General features: G+C 42.3%; 1 protein-coding gene across 6 annotated transcripts in view; it reads right to left on the reverse strand.

The window, feature by feature from the left end:
* Positions 1 to 17,500, reverse strand: part of LOC143041405 (uncharacterized) — a 435,186-nt gene that overhangs the window by 231,761 nt on the left and 185,925 nt on the right. For all 6 annotated transcript variants that reach the window (XM_076213244.1, XM_076213241.1, XM_076213240.1 and 3 more), the window contains exon 3: positions 9,970 to 10,019. Coding sequence is in view for 4 of the 6 variants with exons in the window: in XM_076213241.1 (XP_076069356.1) it covers positions 9,970 to 9,990 (21 nt within the window). In the remaining 2 variants the exon portion in view is untranslated. The remainder of the gene's footprint in view (positions 1 to 9,969; positions 10,020 to 17,500) is intronic.

Genomic DNA, 17,500 nt, shown 5'->3' on the forward strand with positions numbered 1-17,500 from the left:
ATCCCTCTCTCTCTCTCTCTCCCATCCCCCCTCTATCTCTCTCTCTCTCTCTCTTTCTCTCTCTCTCTCCCATCCCTCTCTCTCTCTCTCTCCCACTCTCTCTCTCCCTCCCTCTCTGTCTCTCTCCCTCTTATTATATCTTATTATCTTATATTTATGTGCTATTTTATTTTATTTTAGAAAAAAAAAACTTTAAAGAGTAATAAGATTTTTGAGAAAACCTATTCTCAACCATTTCAGTTTTAAGAATAAATTCCAAAAATAAGTCCCGATCAATTCCTGACTGCTTAAATTTTCTTGTCAATATTTTAAGAACTACAGAGTCACCCCTAAGGACCACAGCCACGCAGCCGTCGAAATGTTGGTATCCCTGATTATGATAAGGCGTACCAACACTTCGTTTCATTAGATCCTGCGTCACGACCGATTTCAAATCTTTTTCTTTTTCCGTTTTCTAATTCTCTTTCTTTTCCTGCATTTTCTATGATAGAAGAAGTCGATGAAAAATCGTCTAATTGAAACTCGCTCTTGCCGAAAGCAGGGCTGCCAACCGAATTCATCCAATATGAGGGTAGACCACTTTCCCAGCACTTTCAATAAACGTTTCAATTTTTTGAGTTATTTCTTTATCAATATTACCATTAATGATTAATTATTACCATTATCAATACTACCATTATTATCATTAATATAGTTATCATCATTATTATTATCAATTACTATTATCACCATTATTGTTATTATTATTTTTCTTTATACTTCTTCATGTTCGTTCTAACTCGTAAGTGTTGTCTATTAACAGGATTATATTATCGAAATATCTAAAGACTGTCATTGTTCCTAATCAATGGTGCCCTCGTTAATATTTAGTGTCCCAATTACCACCATATCTCTCTCTCTCTCTCTCTCTCTCTCTCTCTCTCTCTCTCTCTCTCTCTCTCTCTCTCTCTCTCTCTCTCATATCTCTTTCTCATATACATCTCTCCCTCGTGTGTGTGTGTGTGTGTGTGTGTGTGTGATTCACCGTTGTCTTAGATCACGTGTTGGACTCGTGATCGACAGCTATTTCCCTCCCGAAAGAGAGTTTAGAGCTCATATATGACCGATCTATGGGTAATGCTGTGACCTTACACGCACACACACACCCAACTCCCCGCCCACGAGAGTTGGAGTAACGATTCGCAGAGCAGCGATACTGAAATTATTTCAGCACTAGGCGGGATTCGAACCCGGACCGCCGTAGTGACACCCGAAAACTCTACCAACTGCGCCACGAGGTGTGTGTGTGTGTGTGTGTGTGTGTGTGTGTGTGTGTGTGTGTGTGTGTGTTTAAAAACTACTAATACTAATAAAGTCACATGTCTTAGTTACCTTTCTAAACAAGAAAATATCTTACATATTGAAAGAAAATATTACGTAGAAAAGATATTCAGCAATAAAGATTACGTGTACAAAATGAAAAAAACTGTTTTTAAAAAACATATATGATTGCAGATACATGCACACACACACACACACACACACACACACACACACACACACACACACACAGCTCGACAGCGCAGTGGTAGCGTTCGCAACCGCTACTCCATCGGTCCGAGTTCGAATCCCGCCAATTCCTGAAATAATTGCAGTACCACTACGCTACGAGCCGTTACTCCAACTCTCGTGGACGGGGAGCTGGGCGCGCGCGTGTGTGTGTAAGGTTTAAGCATTACCCATAGATCGTTCCTACATGAACTCTGAACTCTCATCCTTGAGGGTAATAGCTATGGCTCACGAGTCAAACACGTTATCTAAGACAATGGTGAATCACACACACACACACACACACACACACACACACACACACACACACACACACACACAGTAATAATGAGCTCTGAGCTCACTGCCGTAGGGTGGTGTCTGGCTGTCTCGACAGAGACTGTAGCAGATCCGAGGTGAATACACACACACACACACACACACACACACACACACACACACACACACACACACACACACAGAGTAATATTTCATTGTCACTTTGGTGTCGATACTGCCAGTTTACGTGAAATCCCTTTGGAAGGAAATGTCAGTTTTCTGTTCCTTCCACGACAATCCTCCCAAAGATCCCCAAAGATGCTACAACAGGCGTTCTTCGATAACTAACGAAAGAGGACTTAAACATCTACAGAGAAAGAACATTGTACATTGTTTATGTTAATGCTCAACTGATTAATAAAGTCGTTATGATTTCAACCATTTGATATCCATGGGGGTGTCATTGTATGTTTAATTAGTCTTTGTGTGTGTGTGTGTGTGTGTGTGTGTGTGTGTGTGTGTGTGTGTGTGTGTGTGTGTGTGTGTGTGTGTGTGTGTGTGTTTACCTAATTATCTTATACAAGAAATAATCAACATTCGTAAGGAACCGTCCCTAACATTAGACAAATTTCGTCTTAATCTAATATCTATTCATTCATTCACCTATTTATCAATTTATTTATTCATTTATCTATTTTGACAAGCTGACACATTCCTTTTTCTGTGTCAGGTTAATGGAGGTACGGGTCGATGGTCTGGGGACTCTCAGGGTGCGTAGAAAACGGGTAAAATTTTGAGAACCTCTGTATCCTAGTGGAAGAATGTCATCATGTACTATTGTGGCTGAATGTACACGGGTACTTGTGTACACACACACAAACACACACCCGGATGTATGCATACAGGAGCGCCAGCCTGGATGCTTATATGTATGAATGCATGCATGTAGGTACACATGTACGAACACACGAACACACACACACACATCCCGCCCAGGGCTGAAATAAATTCAGTATCGCTGCGCTGCGAGTCGTTACTCCAACTCTCGTGGGCGGGGAGTTGTGTGTGTGTGTGTGTGCGTGTAAGGTCAGCATTACCCATAGATCGGTCATATACGATCTCTGAGCTCTCTTCTGGGAGGGAAATAGCTGTCGATCACGAGTCCAACACGTGATCCAAAGACCAAGGTGAATCACATACACACATACACACGTACGAAAAAACATACACCAACCTTAACATACAAACACGTACTACATATACATCATGCGCTCATACAACTACACAAGCGCACACTGAAACGCATATGCGTTCGAGCATGCGTCAGGCATGAGAAAATAGCAACATCTGCGTCATGACTGGGTGCCGAAGCACCACAGTCATGGTACTCAAATTGACCATTTCCTGCTTGAAACTTAATCTCTTGATATGTTTACATATTTGCTAACTTCGCCTCGTTTCAATACGCTTGGTTTGTCTGTCTGTCTATAACTATTTAGGTCTATCTGAATATGTGTGTGTGTGTCTGTGTCTGCCAAACTATCTGTCTGTATCCGAGTCTTTCTTCCTCTCTGTTTCTGTCTGTATACCCGTGTCTGTCTCTCTCTGCCTACCTATTTGCCTGTATGTCTTCCTGTCTATCTCTGTATGGCGTACTATACTTTCTGTCTCCATTCAAAACATATCCGAGCTTCTACTGTTCCTCAGTTCTGAAACTTTCCTTAAATTATTTCTTCACTATCGCCTAGTAGAAGCATTTGTTGTATCCAACAAAACACAAATATATTTCTCTCTCTCTGTCTCTCTCATATCTCTCTCTCTCTCAATGTCTCTCTCTCTCTCAATGTCTCTTTCTCAATGTCCATCTCTTTCTCAATGTCTACCTCCTCCTCTCAATGTCTCTCTCAATATCTATCTCTTTCTCTCAACGTCTCTCTCCCTCAATCTCTCTCCTTCAATCTCTCAGTCTCTCTCAATATCCCTCCCCTCTCCCTCTCTCTACACTCGCTCTATAAAGCAATTTAACTAAAGTGCATCAAACAATATTACCCTTGAAGTTCGGACCCGCTTGGAGAAAAGATTGACCTAAGATTTTCTAAACTTCCATTTTTCTAAATACTTCTAAAGTAACTCTTGACCGCTTTCACAAAACTAATTTTCACTGTTTGGTATTAACATTATAAAGATATTCAAAAGTTATAAAATAAGCTTTTATTTAAAAATCTCACTTATATATATTTTTTTCGATAACTATCTGATCAGGAATTATGCCCCAACACTGATATTCATACATAAATTAAAATTATATTATTAATCATTTCCCACAGACTGTGTCCGGGGAAGGTCGAGTTTGTACATAAGAACGGAGGAGACTGCAAGAGGCCATAAGGTCTACACTAGGCAGTTCCATGTCCTTTACCATCTGTCATGCCCATTCATGAAGTTAATCTCGTCTTCTCCTAAAACAACTTATTGTTTCAGAGCTACATGGCTAATAAGATTATTCCATTCGATAACCACTTAACATGTCACGCTCGTCTCCTCGCCCTCGACCTCGACACAGATGTCCTCCTCGACCTCGTGACGTCACCCTCCATCATGGGATCGACCTCGAGGTTCTTCTTCATCAAATGATTCAAGGACAATCCTTCATCATTAACATTCTTCGTCTCGAAGGTATCCAACATAATTAGCTGGATTTTTTTCACACGTCTCGTCTAAGGCATTTGTGCTTCCGTCTAGTAAATATGTAAAGAATATATATATATATATATATATATATATATATATATATATATATATATTACATACACTGACTAGTCCCCAGTGAACGGATTAACATTTTTTCAACCATATTAATTCACTTTACTTCCATGCCATCACAGTCCGTATATATGCTTCCATCGAGCTCCTCGTCAGTCTCGACTATGATGGCATGGAATTAAAGAGAATTAATGTGGTTGAATATATATATATATATATATATATATATATATATATATATATATATATATATATATATATATATATATATGTGTGTGTGTGTGTGTGTGTGTGTGTGTGTGTGTGTGTGTGTGTGTGTGTGTGTGTGTGTGTGTACCTAATTGTAGAATACAGGAAAGGAGCAACGCTCGTTGGGTCCCGTCTCCTACTCTCTAATTTTCAAACAATCCTAGAATCTTATTCATGTACGTGCGCGCACGCGTGTGCGTGTGTGTGTGTGTGTCTGTGTGCGTGCTACTGCAGTGCTCTGCCAAAGACATATCAGGTATCATAACTATCAAATGACCATCACAACGGGGTGCTGAAATAGGATGGATGCTGGATGGAACTTGGATGGGTATTGCGTGGGTGTTGCATGGGCGTTATATGGGTGTTGCATGGGCGTTATATGGGTGTTGCATGGGCGTTATATGGGTGTTGCATGGGCGTTATATGGGTGTTGCATGGGGGTTGGCTGGGTGTGGGATGGGTGTGTGATAGGGGTGGGATGGGTGTGTGATAGGGGTGGGATGGGTGTGTGATAGGGGTGGGATGGGTGTGTGATAGGGGTGGGATGGGTGTGTGATAGGGGTGGGATGGGTGTGTGATAGGGGTGGGATGGGTGTGTGATAAGGGTGGGATGGGTGTGTGATAAGGGTGGGATGGGTGTGTGATAAGGGTGGGATGGGTGTGTGATAAGGGTGGGATGGGTGTGTGATAAGGGTGGGATGGGTGTGTGATAAGGGTGGGATGGGTGTGTGATAAGGGTGGGATGGGTGTGTGATAAGGGTGGGATGGGTGTGTGATAAGGGTGGGATGGGTGTGTGATAGGGGTGGGATGGGTGTGTGATAGGGGTGGGTAGGGGTTGGATGGGGGTGGGTAGGGGTTGGATGGGGGTGGGATACGGGTTGGATGGGGGTGGGATACGGGTTGGATGGGGGTGGGATGGGGGTTGGATGGGGGTGGGATAGGGGTTGGATGGGTGTGGGATAGGGGTTGGATGGGTGTGGGCTAGGGGTGGGATAGGGTGTGGGATAGGGTGTGGGATAGGGATGGGATTTGGATAGGTGTAGGATAGGGGTGGGATGGGCGTGGGATGGGAAGTGGAATGGGTGTGGGGTGGGTATGGGATGGGCGTGGGATGGATGTGGGATGGATGTGGGATGGGTATGGGATGGGTTTGGGATGGGTGTGGGATGGGCGTGGGATGGGTATGCAATGGGTGTGGGATGGGTATGCAATGGGTGTGGGATGGGTGTGGGATGGGTGTGTGATGGGTGTGGGATGGGTGTGGGATGGGTGTGGGATGGGTGTAGGATGGGTGTAGGATGGGTGTAGGATGGGTGTGGGATGGGTGTAGGATGGGTGTAGGATGGGTGTGGGATAGGTGTGGGGTGGGTGTAGGATGTGTGTGGGATGAGTGTGGGATGGGTGTGGGACGAGTGTGGGATGGGCGTTGGAATGGGTGTGGGAGGAGTGTGGGATGGGTGTGGGATAGGGGTTGGAATGGGTGTGGGATAGGGGTTGGAATGGGTGTGGGGATAGGGGTTGGAATGGGTGTGGGATAGGGGTTGGAATGGGTGTGGGATAGGGGTTGGAATGGGTGTGGGATAGGGGTTGGAATGGGTGTGGGATAGGGGTTGGAATGGGTGTGGGATAGGGGTTGGAATGGGTGTGGGATAGGGGTTGGAATGGGTGAGGGATAGGGGTTGGAATGGGTGTGGGATAGGGGTTGGAATGGGTGTGGGATAGGGGTTGGAATGGGTGTGGGATAGGGGTTGAAATGGGTGTGGGATAGGGGTTGGAATGGGTGTGGGATAGGGGTTGGAATGGGTGTGGGACAGGGGTTGGAATGGGTGTGGGACAGGGGTTGGAATGGGTGTGGGACAGGGGTTGGAATGGGTGTGGGACAGGGGTTGGAATGGGTGTGGGACAGGGGTTGGAATGGGTGTGGGACAGGGGTTGGAATGGGTGTGGGACAGGGGTTGGAATGGGTGTGGGACAGGAGTTGGAATGGGTGTGGGATAGGGGTTGGAATGGGTGTGGGATAGGGGTTGGAATGGGTGTGGGATAGGGGTTGGAATGGGTGTGGGACAGGGATTGGATGGGTGTGGGATGGGTGTGGGATGGATGTGGAATGGGTGTGGGGTTGATGTGTGAAAGATGTATACTTCAACTTGCCCCCACTCCACTGTACAGCGAAAGGGCCTTTGCTATGTATATATACATATACAAACACACACACATATTATATATATATATATATACATATATATGTATATATATACTTATATATATATATATATATATACATATATATATATACATATATATATATACATATACATATATATATATATATATATATATATATATATATATATCTATATATATATGCATATATGCGATGCATGTATGTATGTATGCAACAAGATTTTCATACACCATGTACAGCCCTATCAGGAGTGCGATGCAAGACAGCCCACAAGAACAGAAGCTCTTGAGGTGGTCATGGACATGGAACTGCCTAGTATATGCCCTATAGTCGCTTGCAGTCTCCTTCGTTCTTATGTCCTAACCAATGGAGTCAAACACAAGAACCAGACACGATGTGAGATCACAGTCTCACAACTTCCGGATAAACGGTGATATTCCGGATAATCGGTGGTCCTTCTTGTTTAAAAAAAAATTGATCTAAAAGAAAATCATTCTTTGAGCTGACTACCTATAATCCTCGACTCAAAAAATAAAATATAAATAAACAAATAAACAAATCCATAGATTCAAAAATAATACTCAAGACATAAAAAATACTACAACTTGTACTGTTACTAGAAAATAGTGATCATGACTGATGATGATGATAATAAATAATAATAATGATAATACCAACAAAACAAACACACACTACCACGCCTTGATGTCTCGCACAATCTAAATCGAGACGTCATTAGTCCTCTCACGTATCGACCTTGAGGCGCCCTTGCATTGGGTCCAAAGTCGCCTGAAGATGTCATTGCATTCGCAAAAAGCACAGAACATGAGCACCTCTGTTTCTCATGCAATCACTGCTACACTGCGACGATTTCCACTCAGTGTTACACTGCGGCAATTGCGTGTACTCTACCTCCCGGCAGGTGATTTTATTCACACGAAGGGAACTTACTATCGCAATCAAATAATTCCGACAGTCGTCCCCGGACTCGAACCCAGGACTTGCGAGAAAGCAAAGCCGACGCTCTACCAACTGAGCTACCGAGAGCGTCGGCTTTGCTTCTCGCAAGCCCTCGGTTCGAGTCCGGAGACGACTGTCGGAATTATTTGATTGGCATCGCCGTCACTGGCGATTCTATTAATTTACCATCACAAGTTTCTCTTCCATGGTGATATCACATAATTTGTTTCACGGTGCCGTGAAAAACTGCATATATATATATATATATATATATATATATATATATATATATATATATATATATGTTTATTTTTTTATCCTTTATCTTTGTGGAACAAACTAAGTCGAATGTATTATTATCAATTCTTTCACCATTTTTTTTTTTTTTTTTTTGCTGACCCCCCCCCACCCTGGGGGGCAAAATGAGCACGACCTCCACAGGTCGTAAAGCTACGACCTCCACAGGTCGTAAAGCTACGACCTCCACAGGTCGTAAAGCTACGACCTCCACAGGTCGTAAAGCTACGACCTCCACAGGTCGTAAAGTTACGACCACCACAAGTATCAAATTACGACCCCTACAGTTTGTGAAATCACGATCCCCACAGGTTATGTTACGACCCCCGCAAGTCGTAAAGTTACGACCACCACAGGTCGTAAAGTTACGACCCCCACAGGTCGTAAAGTTACGACCCCCACAAGTCGTAAAGTTACGACCCTGGGCGTAACTCGGGTGAGCTTCTGCACTGCGCAAAAGTTTCGTACCGAAATAGACTACAGACGCCGTATCGGCACCTGCTCATTACCCGGTAATGAACTTCAATTACCTTCCATTACTGGCTATTACCTCACCACTCCACAGATAGCTAAACTCGGGGGGACGGGTGGAGGGAGGGGGAGAGTTATTTCATTGAAGGGGGGAGGGGGAGGGGAGGGGAAGGGGGGTGTATGTGATATGTATGCTTTATTTATTTATTTATTTATTTATTTATTTATTTTTTTATTTTATTTTTTTTTTTTTTTGTTACGCGGTTATGTTTTACGCGAGTACGCATCCGCGGGCGGACGCGCGGATGTGAGCGCGCGTATAAACACAAGCACATTTTCATACACACACACACACGTACGTTATATACGTTTTATGTTGTATTTATGGGTTTGGAATCTGTATACATATATCTAAATTCACTACACATTTCAGTATAACTTTCTATATGCTATTCAGGACTAATACATTCACCTACCTGCCGACAAGTGATTTAAATCACCCACAAGAAGCCCCCAAACCCATCCCCTATCCACCCCGTACTCCATACCCATCCCCTACACTACTCCCCCCTACACAATGAGGGGAGTTAACGCGCTGCCATATACTCCCCAATATGAAGTAGGAGTGCGCACCGAGAGTGGATGGTCGGTACTGGCAACACACCCAGATATCAGCTGATCACCAATCATCCCACACGTGCGGGACCAAATTTCTCGAGCTGGAATGCGCTAGACAGTAGGTGAAATTACGCTCGTTTGGCGAAAATAATGCTATTTTCTTCCTATTGATACGTTCGGTTTATATATTTTTGAATTTAATATAGTATCATTCTATGGGGAAATAGGTTAGATTTAGCATAATTATGCTTAAGTTGGTTATCCTTCTTCCCCCACCTGCTAGGCACTAATGTGTTATCACACTGGGAATTTTTTCCTCCGATTGTTGGAACAAATTTGCTGGAGGTAAATTATTTACCTTCAGCATATCCAATGACAGTCTGTGCACTTTTGTTTCGAAAACATAATAGTTTACCACAGAGTGATTTGACGGCGGAAAAAGTTGCTGGAGGTAGGGGGTACCGCCGATTAATTGGAGGTTGGAGGAAAAATAGCCCAGTGTGATAACCACTTAAGCGACCGACGATACTATCCTGAGCGTCGGGTTCCACGTTGGAAACTTTTTATTTTTATTTTTTTCCTTAAACTTAGAAGTAGAATAATGTCCATAAATACTTACAAGGCCCATACAGTAGAGCATGTGGGAATCTAGTGGTTGGGTCTTCTAGTCTGTAAAGAAAAAAATATATAGATAATAAAAATGAAACACAAGAAAGCTACACACACAATATATATATTACATATATATATACATACAAGGAAGAGTGACCACTGACCACCGGGAAAGAGAAACTAAAGGAAACAGAGCGCTTTCGTATATTACATCCAGTGCAAAGTACATGGGAAGGAAGGATAACAAGAATATATACATCCACAGAGGACATATATATATTCTTGTTACCCTTCCTTTCCATGTACTTTGCACTGAAGATGTAATATACGAAAGCGCTCTGCTTCTTTTAGTTTCTCTTTCCTAGTGGTCACTCTTGCATAATTGAACACAAGTCACCAGTGTCTCTTATTAGTGCATATTATATATATATATATATATATATATATATATATATATATATATATATATGTGTGTGTGTGTGTGTGTGTGTGTGTGTGTGTGTGTGTGTGTGTGTGTGTGTGTTTTCATGTGTACATAACCCAACCATACATCGTTACATCATACAGAGTACAAGACGCATAGCAACAACACAAACACTTCAAACTTCTTCCCAACTCTTCAAAACTATCGTATCTTATTTTCCCAAAATTCTTTTGGTTCAAAATAACCCATTTCCTCCTCTTACAATAAACTTAACTAAACTCATACGAACTTGTTACATAAACCTGCCGAGTCAACAGGGTTAAAAATACAATAAAGAATAATAACAATAATATTAATATTAATAATAATAATAATAAAATCTCACCATTCCACTCTCACGCAGTGGGAAGTGAGAAAGCCGATGTTTGGGTCGCCTCCCCGCCTGTCCAAAGACTGTCGGGAACCAATGCGGGAACCAACGGGTCCCGGGAATCGAACTCACGACCACCTGCTCCTGAGGTCGACACGGCATCTACCGCGCGGCCCAATAATAATGATAATTATTATGAAATTTATTTAATTAAATAATAATAATAATGATAATTATGACTGGGTAATTAAGTGATAATCAATAATGATGATGCTAATGATAATGATAATTGATAACGATAATAATTGTAATAATAATAATAATGACAATAATGACATAATAATAATAATGATAATAATAATAATAATGACAATAATAATAATAATAATAATGATAATAATAATAGTAATAGAGAGAGGACCACGGATTAAAAAACGAAATCCGAGAAGGTTGACAGAAGCTTCGAGTGTGTGTATGCGAGTGAGTGAGTGGATGGATGGATGGGGCTCCTGACTGGCTCCCTAACTTAATCCGATTATCGCTTCGGAGGCTTTAAATCAGCTTCGAGTCCTCCTCGTACTCGAGCTAGTCTCACGCTCTGTCGCACTCGTGACGTCACAGTTTGCTCAAAATTCGACTCTCGCAAGTCTCACGACTGATATTTTTTTTAACAAAACAGGTCAGATCAGGTCAGATGACGTCATAATTGGCTCAAAATTTGAGTCTCGAGTGAGATTTTTTACACAACAGGTCAGGTCAGGTGACGTCATAGCTTGCTCAAAATTTGAGTCTCAAGTGAGGGAGATTTTTTTTTATACACAACAGGTCAAATCAGGTCGTCAGGTCAAATCAGGTCAGGTCACGTTGACCTTTCCTCGCGTCCATCGATTTTCTGCCTGTCGATTTTAATTAGTTTTAGTGAAAATTGCACCACAGTTAAAATACAGCATGAGTTTAGGTCAAGTTAGGTTTGGTTACAAATATCCTAAGTTAGTACAAGTCCAACTAAGGTTAGGTCAAGTTAGGTTAACCTTGAACCCTCCCACAGCGTAGAGCAACCTCCACATTTTATCACATTTGCCGCCAAGCAAATAAGATAAAATAATAATAATATCCGATTACAATAATAATATTAACAATAATAACAACAGTAATAATAATGATAATACTTATAATAGTAATAAAATTACAACAATAACAATATTATAATAATAATAATAATAATTACAATAATAATAATAACAAAATTACAATACAATAAAATAACAATAATAATAATAATAATAATAATAATAATAATAACAATAATAGTAATAATAATAATAATGATAATGGAAGATGTAGCAGGCCATGACAAATGTCCCCTCCGAGACGCGCATGCGCAGGTAATACAAGCGTGACATCACGTCACGGCTTCTTCCGGGAAGCAGCGTCGTCACACTTCTCCGCCTTGCCGTGACGCCACACATCCACGTTGAGCTTCGTACTCGCAACGTCATCTTGTGTACCCGGCCATCCGAACATTTAGGGCAAAGATGACGGCTTCGGCCGCAGGTACGGGCTTCTAGTGCAATCTCGTTTATGTGCAGCTGTGTCTTCTTTGGAGGGAATATTTAGATTCGATAAAGAATATCTCACGTGGAAGATAGACCTTTCCATTTGCCAAAGTGGATGATTTATACAACCACATGCGTCGCTTATCGTCCACACGAGCACGTTTACTCGACCACTTAAAATTCCTCTTTTCCACCATACCAGTGGCTCTCGACCTGGGCGCCCCCAAGGGAGGCATAACGAGAATTTAAGGGGTTTATGAAATGCTGTTGCGAGTCATACATTTATATATAATGTGAGGAATCTAAATATATATTTAAAAAATCCCTAACGCTGTCTTAGCAGAAGATAACAATGATTGTCAATTTTGTAATCAAGTAAAAGGTTTCTCATTATTAATATTTATCATTATCATTATTATTATTTTATATCATTTTTTGAGTGGGATGGGATTTGGGATAAAAATGAAGGGGAACAACACGAATGTCGAGATTTCCTGAAGAACATTTCAAAATTGTCTAACTTTTGTCAAGGTCGTCACTTAGTTTGCCATTTAGTCTCTCAGTATTACGCAAAGGTAATTTGACATCAAATTACCTTCTGCTTTTCAAATATCCAAATTTTGGATATTCGAAGAAACAGAAGATCATAACCGAAGTCGTTTCTACTCAAACGAACTCTAAACGATTGGCTCGGCTTCACCCAGAGTGAAGAGCGGACCTTAATCACCCTAGAGGACACGGTCATCTTTGACCATTCTATTCTGGCTAATGTCGGACGATTTTATCCAAATCAGGTAATCCTATTGGTCCATGGACATCCTAGTGAGACCACTAACCGATGTTTAGTGAGACTTAGTGGATGCATTACGATTAAATTCAGTATGGAACTCTTCGAGAAAGGAAGATAACAGAATGGCATAAACGACGAGACTAAACTTAGAAAACGGAGACTTATCTCCCCACTTCCTTTCCCCCATCCGTCTGTATCTTAAGCAGACGTCTTCTCCATTCCCCATACCTCCCTCTTCACCCTTCCTCCTCCTCCTCTCTTCCTCCCCATTCCCCATAACGCATTAAGCCAATGAATTCCTCCCTCTACTGATATGACGTCACAGTAAGATGTCATCGTCAATGACGTCACATGACATGACGCCACAATTCGACATGACGTCACATTGCATGACATCGCAGGCCGACTTGAAGTCACACAGCCCATGGCATCATAACCCATGACGTCACAGGTCAAGATGGCGAACATCCAAGACAGCAGCAGCAGCAAGTCGTCAAGTTCTTCTTTCCAAACAAACGATAAGAACGACCTCCCTCGAGTTGAGTTGAGTTGAGTTGAGAAGGCGATCTTGAGCCAGTTGAAGGCTCCAAAGTGAAGGAAGAGATAAAACAGTTGTCCGGCTGTGACGTCATATCGGGCTGTGACGTCATGTCGGACTATGACGTCATGTCGGGCTATGACGTCAAGTCAGGATGTGACGTCATGCCGGGCTATGAAAAGTCAGGCTGTGACGTTATGTCGGATTATGACTTCATGCCACATGACGTCAAGTAGGAATGTGACTTCATGTCAGGCTGTGACGTCGTGTGAGGCTGTGACGTCATGTCAGACTGCGGCGCCATGTCATGTGACGTCATATTAGGATGTGACGTCACTGACGATGACGTCATGCAGTGACGTCACGTTGAGCTGTGACGTCATGTCAGTAGAAGAAAGAATTCTTCGTCTTTGTAGTCAAAATTCTTCTTAATTTCATTCTTCACGCCCACGACAGTTTTTCATCGTATATTACAAAAAAAAAATTAAATTCACAGACAACTAAAAATATTTTGAAAAAAATTAAAAGTTAAGAAGAGCGATGATATACTAAGAGTTTTCTAGCAACTGTTCTCTAGCAGAACGCGTGTGTGTTCTGTAACTGTTTGTGTGCTGTTATTTATATGTGTTCTATAAATGTCTGTTCTATACACGGCTGTTCTATATCCCCGTACGTTCTATAAACCTTAATGTTCTATAAATGTTAGTTATATAAATGTTAGTGTGTTTTATGAACGTTTGTGCTATATAAATTTTTGTGTTCTATAAATGTTAATGTTCTATATAGTGTTCTATATGACGTAAGCGGAGTAGGAAACACAGGAGTCTTAGTCTTGAGTTTATTCCTGACTAGTTTCGCAGGTGTGCTTCTTCAAAGGAATGGATTTACAAACGGGCTGTGTAACAATAATAATGATAACAATAATAATAATTTTTCATTTTTATTATCATTGTTATCATTATTATTGTTACAATTACTATTAATAATTTCTTTGTTATTAGTGTTGTCATCATATTTAATTGTAAAACTTCATCATTATTACATTAGCCACAATGTAATGTTCACACTCGTCACCAACTATGGTAACACGAGGAGGTAGTGAGGTCCACCCCATGTATAAAATGCGCACAGCTTGTTTGTACACCATTCCTTTGAAAAAGCACACCAGCGAAACTAGTCAAGAATAAACTCAAGACTAAGACTCCTGTGTTTCCTACTCCGCTTACGCCAACCTGTCAGACTGTCTCAACAGTGTTCTATATATTCGTTAGTGTCAACAGCGAATGACAGCCCCGAAAATAGTTAATATGACTATTCATTGGATGACGAATATACACAATTGATAAGTTACCAAATCATCATCCAGTGGCGAGCACACGCGCACACATGGCCATATGTGAGGGCCATCAAGGTCTTGGATCGCGTGTCAGGCGCGTGATCGACAGCTATAACTCTTCCGGATGAGAGCTCAGAACTTGTATACGGCCCAATCTATGGGTAATACTGTAATCTTACGTACACATACACAGACATACACGCACACACACACACACACACACATACATATATACACACGCACACATATACACACATACATATATACACACACGCACATATACACACACATACACAGACTCACACGCAAACCTACTCCTTGCCCACCAGAGCTGGAGTATCGGCTGCTTGTATACGAGCTTTATCTATTCATTTACTTGTTAATTTATTCAAGCTGTGGTAAGGCGTGGCGTCTACGTTTAATAAAATCACGCGACGACTGCCAGAAAAAAAACATCAGAGTACCACACTGAGAGAACAGACAAAGTGGAGACATTTTTGTTATCGTCGAAGATTCGTTCTTTAGGACTGACGAAAGGAATTCTGTAATCAGAAACTAGAATGTGACTAGCTTCATTAGAGAGAGAGAGAGAGAGAGAGAGAGAGAGAGAGAGAGAGAGAGAGAGAGAGAGAGAGAGAGAGAGAGAGAGAGAGAGAGAGAGAGAGAGAGAGAGAGAGAGATTTAAAGAAAAAAAAAGAAGAGAGACGAACATAGAAAAGAGTGGAGAGAGAGAGATATTTAAAGAAAAAAAAAGAGGGGAAGAGAGGAACAAAGAAAAGAGTGGAAAGAAACAGAGAAAATAAACAGAAAAAGAGAAAGAGGGAGGAAGAGAAAAAGAGAGACATTTAAAGAGAAAAAAAAAGAGAGGGAGAGAGGAACAAAGAAAAGAAAAGAGTAGGGGAGAGAGGAACAGAAAGAAAGAGAAAAAGAGAAAGAGGGAGGCATAGAAAGAAAAAGAGATAAAGAGAAATAAAAAATGTGAGGGAGAAACAGAAAGAGGAAAAGAGCGAGAGAGAGAGAGGCTAGATCGCCACAGAAACAAATAAAATCGCCCGGCGTCACCCACGGCGGGAGGGAAAGGCACTACCAGGTAAGGAAAGAACGCTGGTGGACCTTATGTCTCACTCTTAGTAGTGCTGCTCCCGAGATTGTCATCTATTGACAATTTTTCGTCTTTTTTTCCAATTCGGTTCTGGACATTTTTCTTTCTTTCTCTTTTTCTCAAAAACTTATTCGTCTCTTTCTGTCTACACAAACGTAATTGTATTTGTACTTGTATTCTCTGTACATGTAATTGTCTTTTTTATTTATTTATTTGTAATTGTATTTGTCCCTGTGTCTCAGTCTTGCTGTCTTTTACCAGTGTCTTTCTCTCTCTCTCGTGTGTGTGTGTGTGTGTGTGTGTGTGTGTGTGTGTGTGTGTGTGTGTGTGTGTGTGTGTGTATTCACCTTGGTCTTTGGATCACGTGTTGGACTCGTGATCGACAGCTATTTCCCTACCGGAAGAGAGCTCAGAGCTCGTATGACCGATCTATGGGTAATCCTATGACCTTTCTCACACACACACACACACACACACACACACACACACACACAACTCCCCGCCCACGAGTCAGAGTAACGACCCGAAGCGCAGCGATACCGAAATAATTTCGGCCCCGGGCAGGATTCGAACCAGGTACTGCGAGCATCACCGTACTTTCCAGTCCAGCGCTCTACCAACCGCGCCACCGAGTGTGTGTGTGTGTGTGTGTGTGTGTGTGTGTGTGTGTGTGTGTGTGTGTGTGTGTGTGTGTGTGTGTGTGTGTGTGTATGCGTGTGTGGATCCCCTTTTTGTTCCAGGTTTGTCGCCAGTCGAGCGTTTAATGGGAACGCGGAGGCGACCTCGAATCTCTCCTCCTCCTCCTCCTCCTCTTCCAGACTTCCTCTTCTTCTTCCTCTTCCAGACCTTATCAAGAAGGAATAAAGAGGAAGGAAGGGAGAGAGTGAAAGAAGGAGAGAAGGAGGGAGAGAAAGAGGGACAGAAGGAGGGAGAGATGGAGGGAGGGAGATAGGAGGAAAAAAGGTAACGGGAGAAAGGGAGGGAGGGAGAGGGAGGGAGAGGGGGAAGGATGGAGGGAGGGAGGGAGGGAGGGGGAGAGGGAGAGAGAGAGAGAGAGAGAGGGAAGGATGGATGGAGAGAGGGAGGGAGGGGGAGGGTGAGAGGGAGGGAGGGAGAGAGGGAGAGAGGGAGGGAGGGAGGGAGAGAGATAAGAGGAAAAAGGGAGAGATGGAGAGAGGGAGGGAGTGAAGGAAGAAGAGAGAGATAGGAAGAGGTAAAGATAGGGGAGAAAAAGGAGGAAAGGGAGGGAGGGAGGAGGGGAGAGAGGAGGAAGGAGAGAGGAAGAGAGGAGGAAGGAGAGAGGAAGAGAGAGAGGGGGAGAAAAAGGCGGAGGGGGGGAAGTAAATAAAGGCAGGTAAAGAAATACATAAAGGAGGATGGAAGGGAGGAAGGGAGGGAAGAAGGAAGAGAGTGAGGAAGAGA

Source organism: Oratosquilla oratoria, chromosome 31 (assembly GCF_046742065.1).
Source record: "Oratosquilla oratoria isolate Oo_2021 chromosome 31, ASM4674206v1, whole genome shotgun sequence".
NCBI lineage: Eukaryota > Metazoa > Arthropoda > Malacostraca > Stomatopoda > Squillidae > Oratosquilla > Oratosquilla oratoria.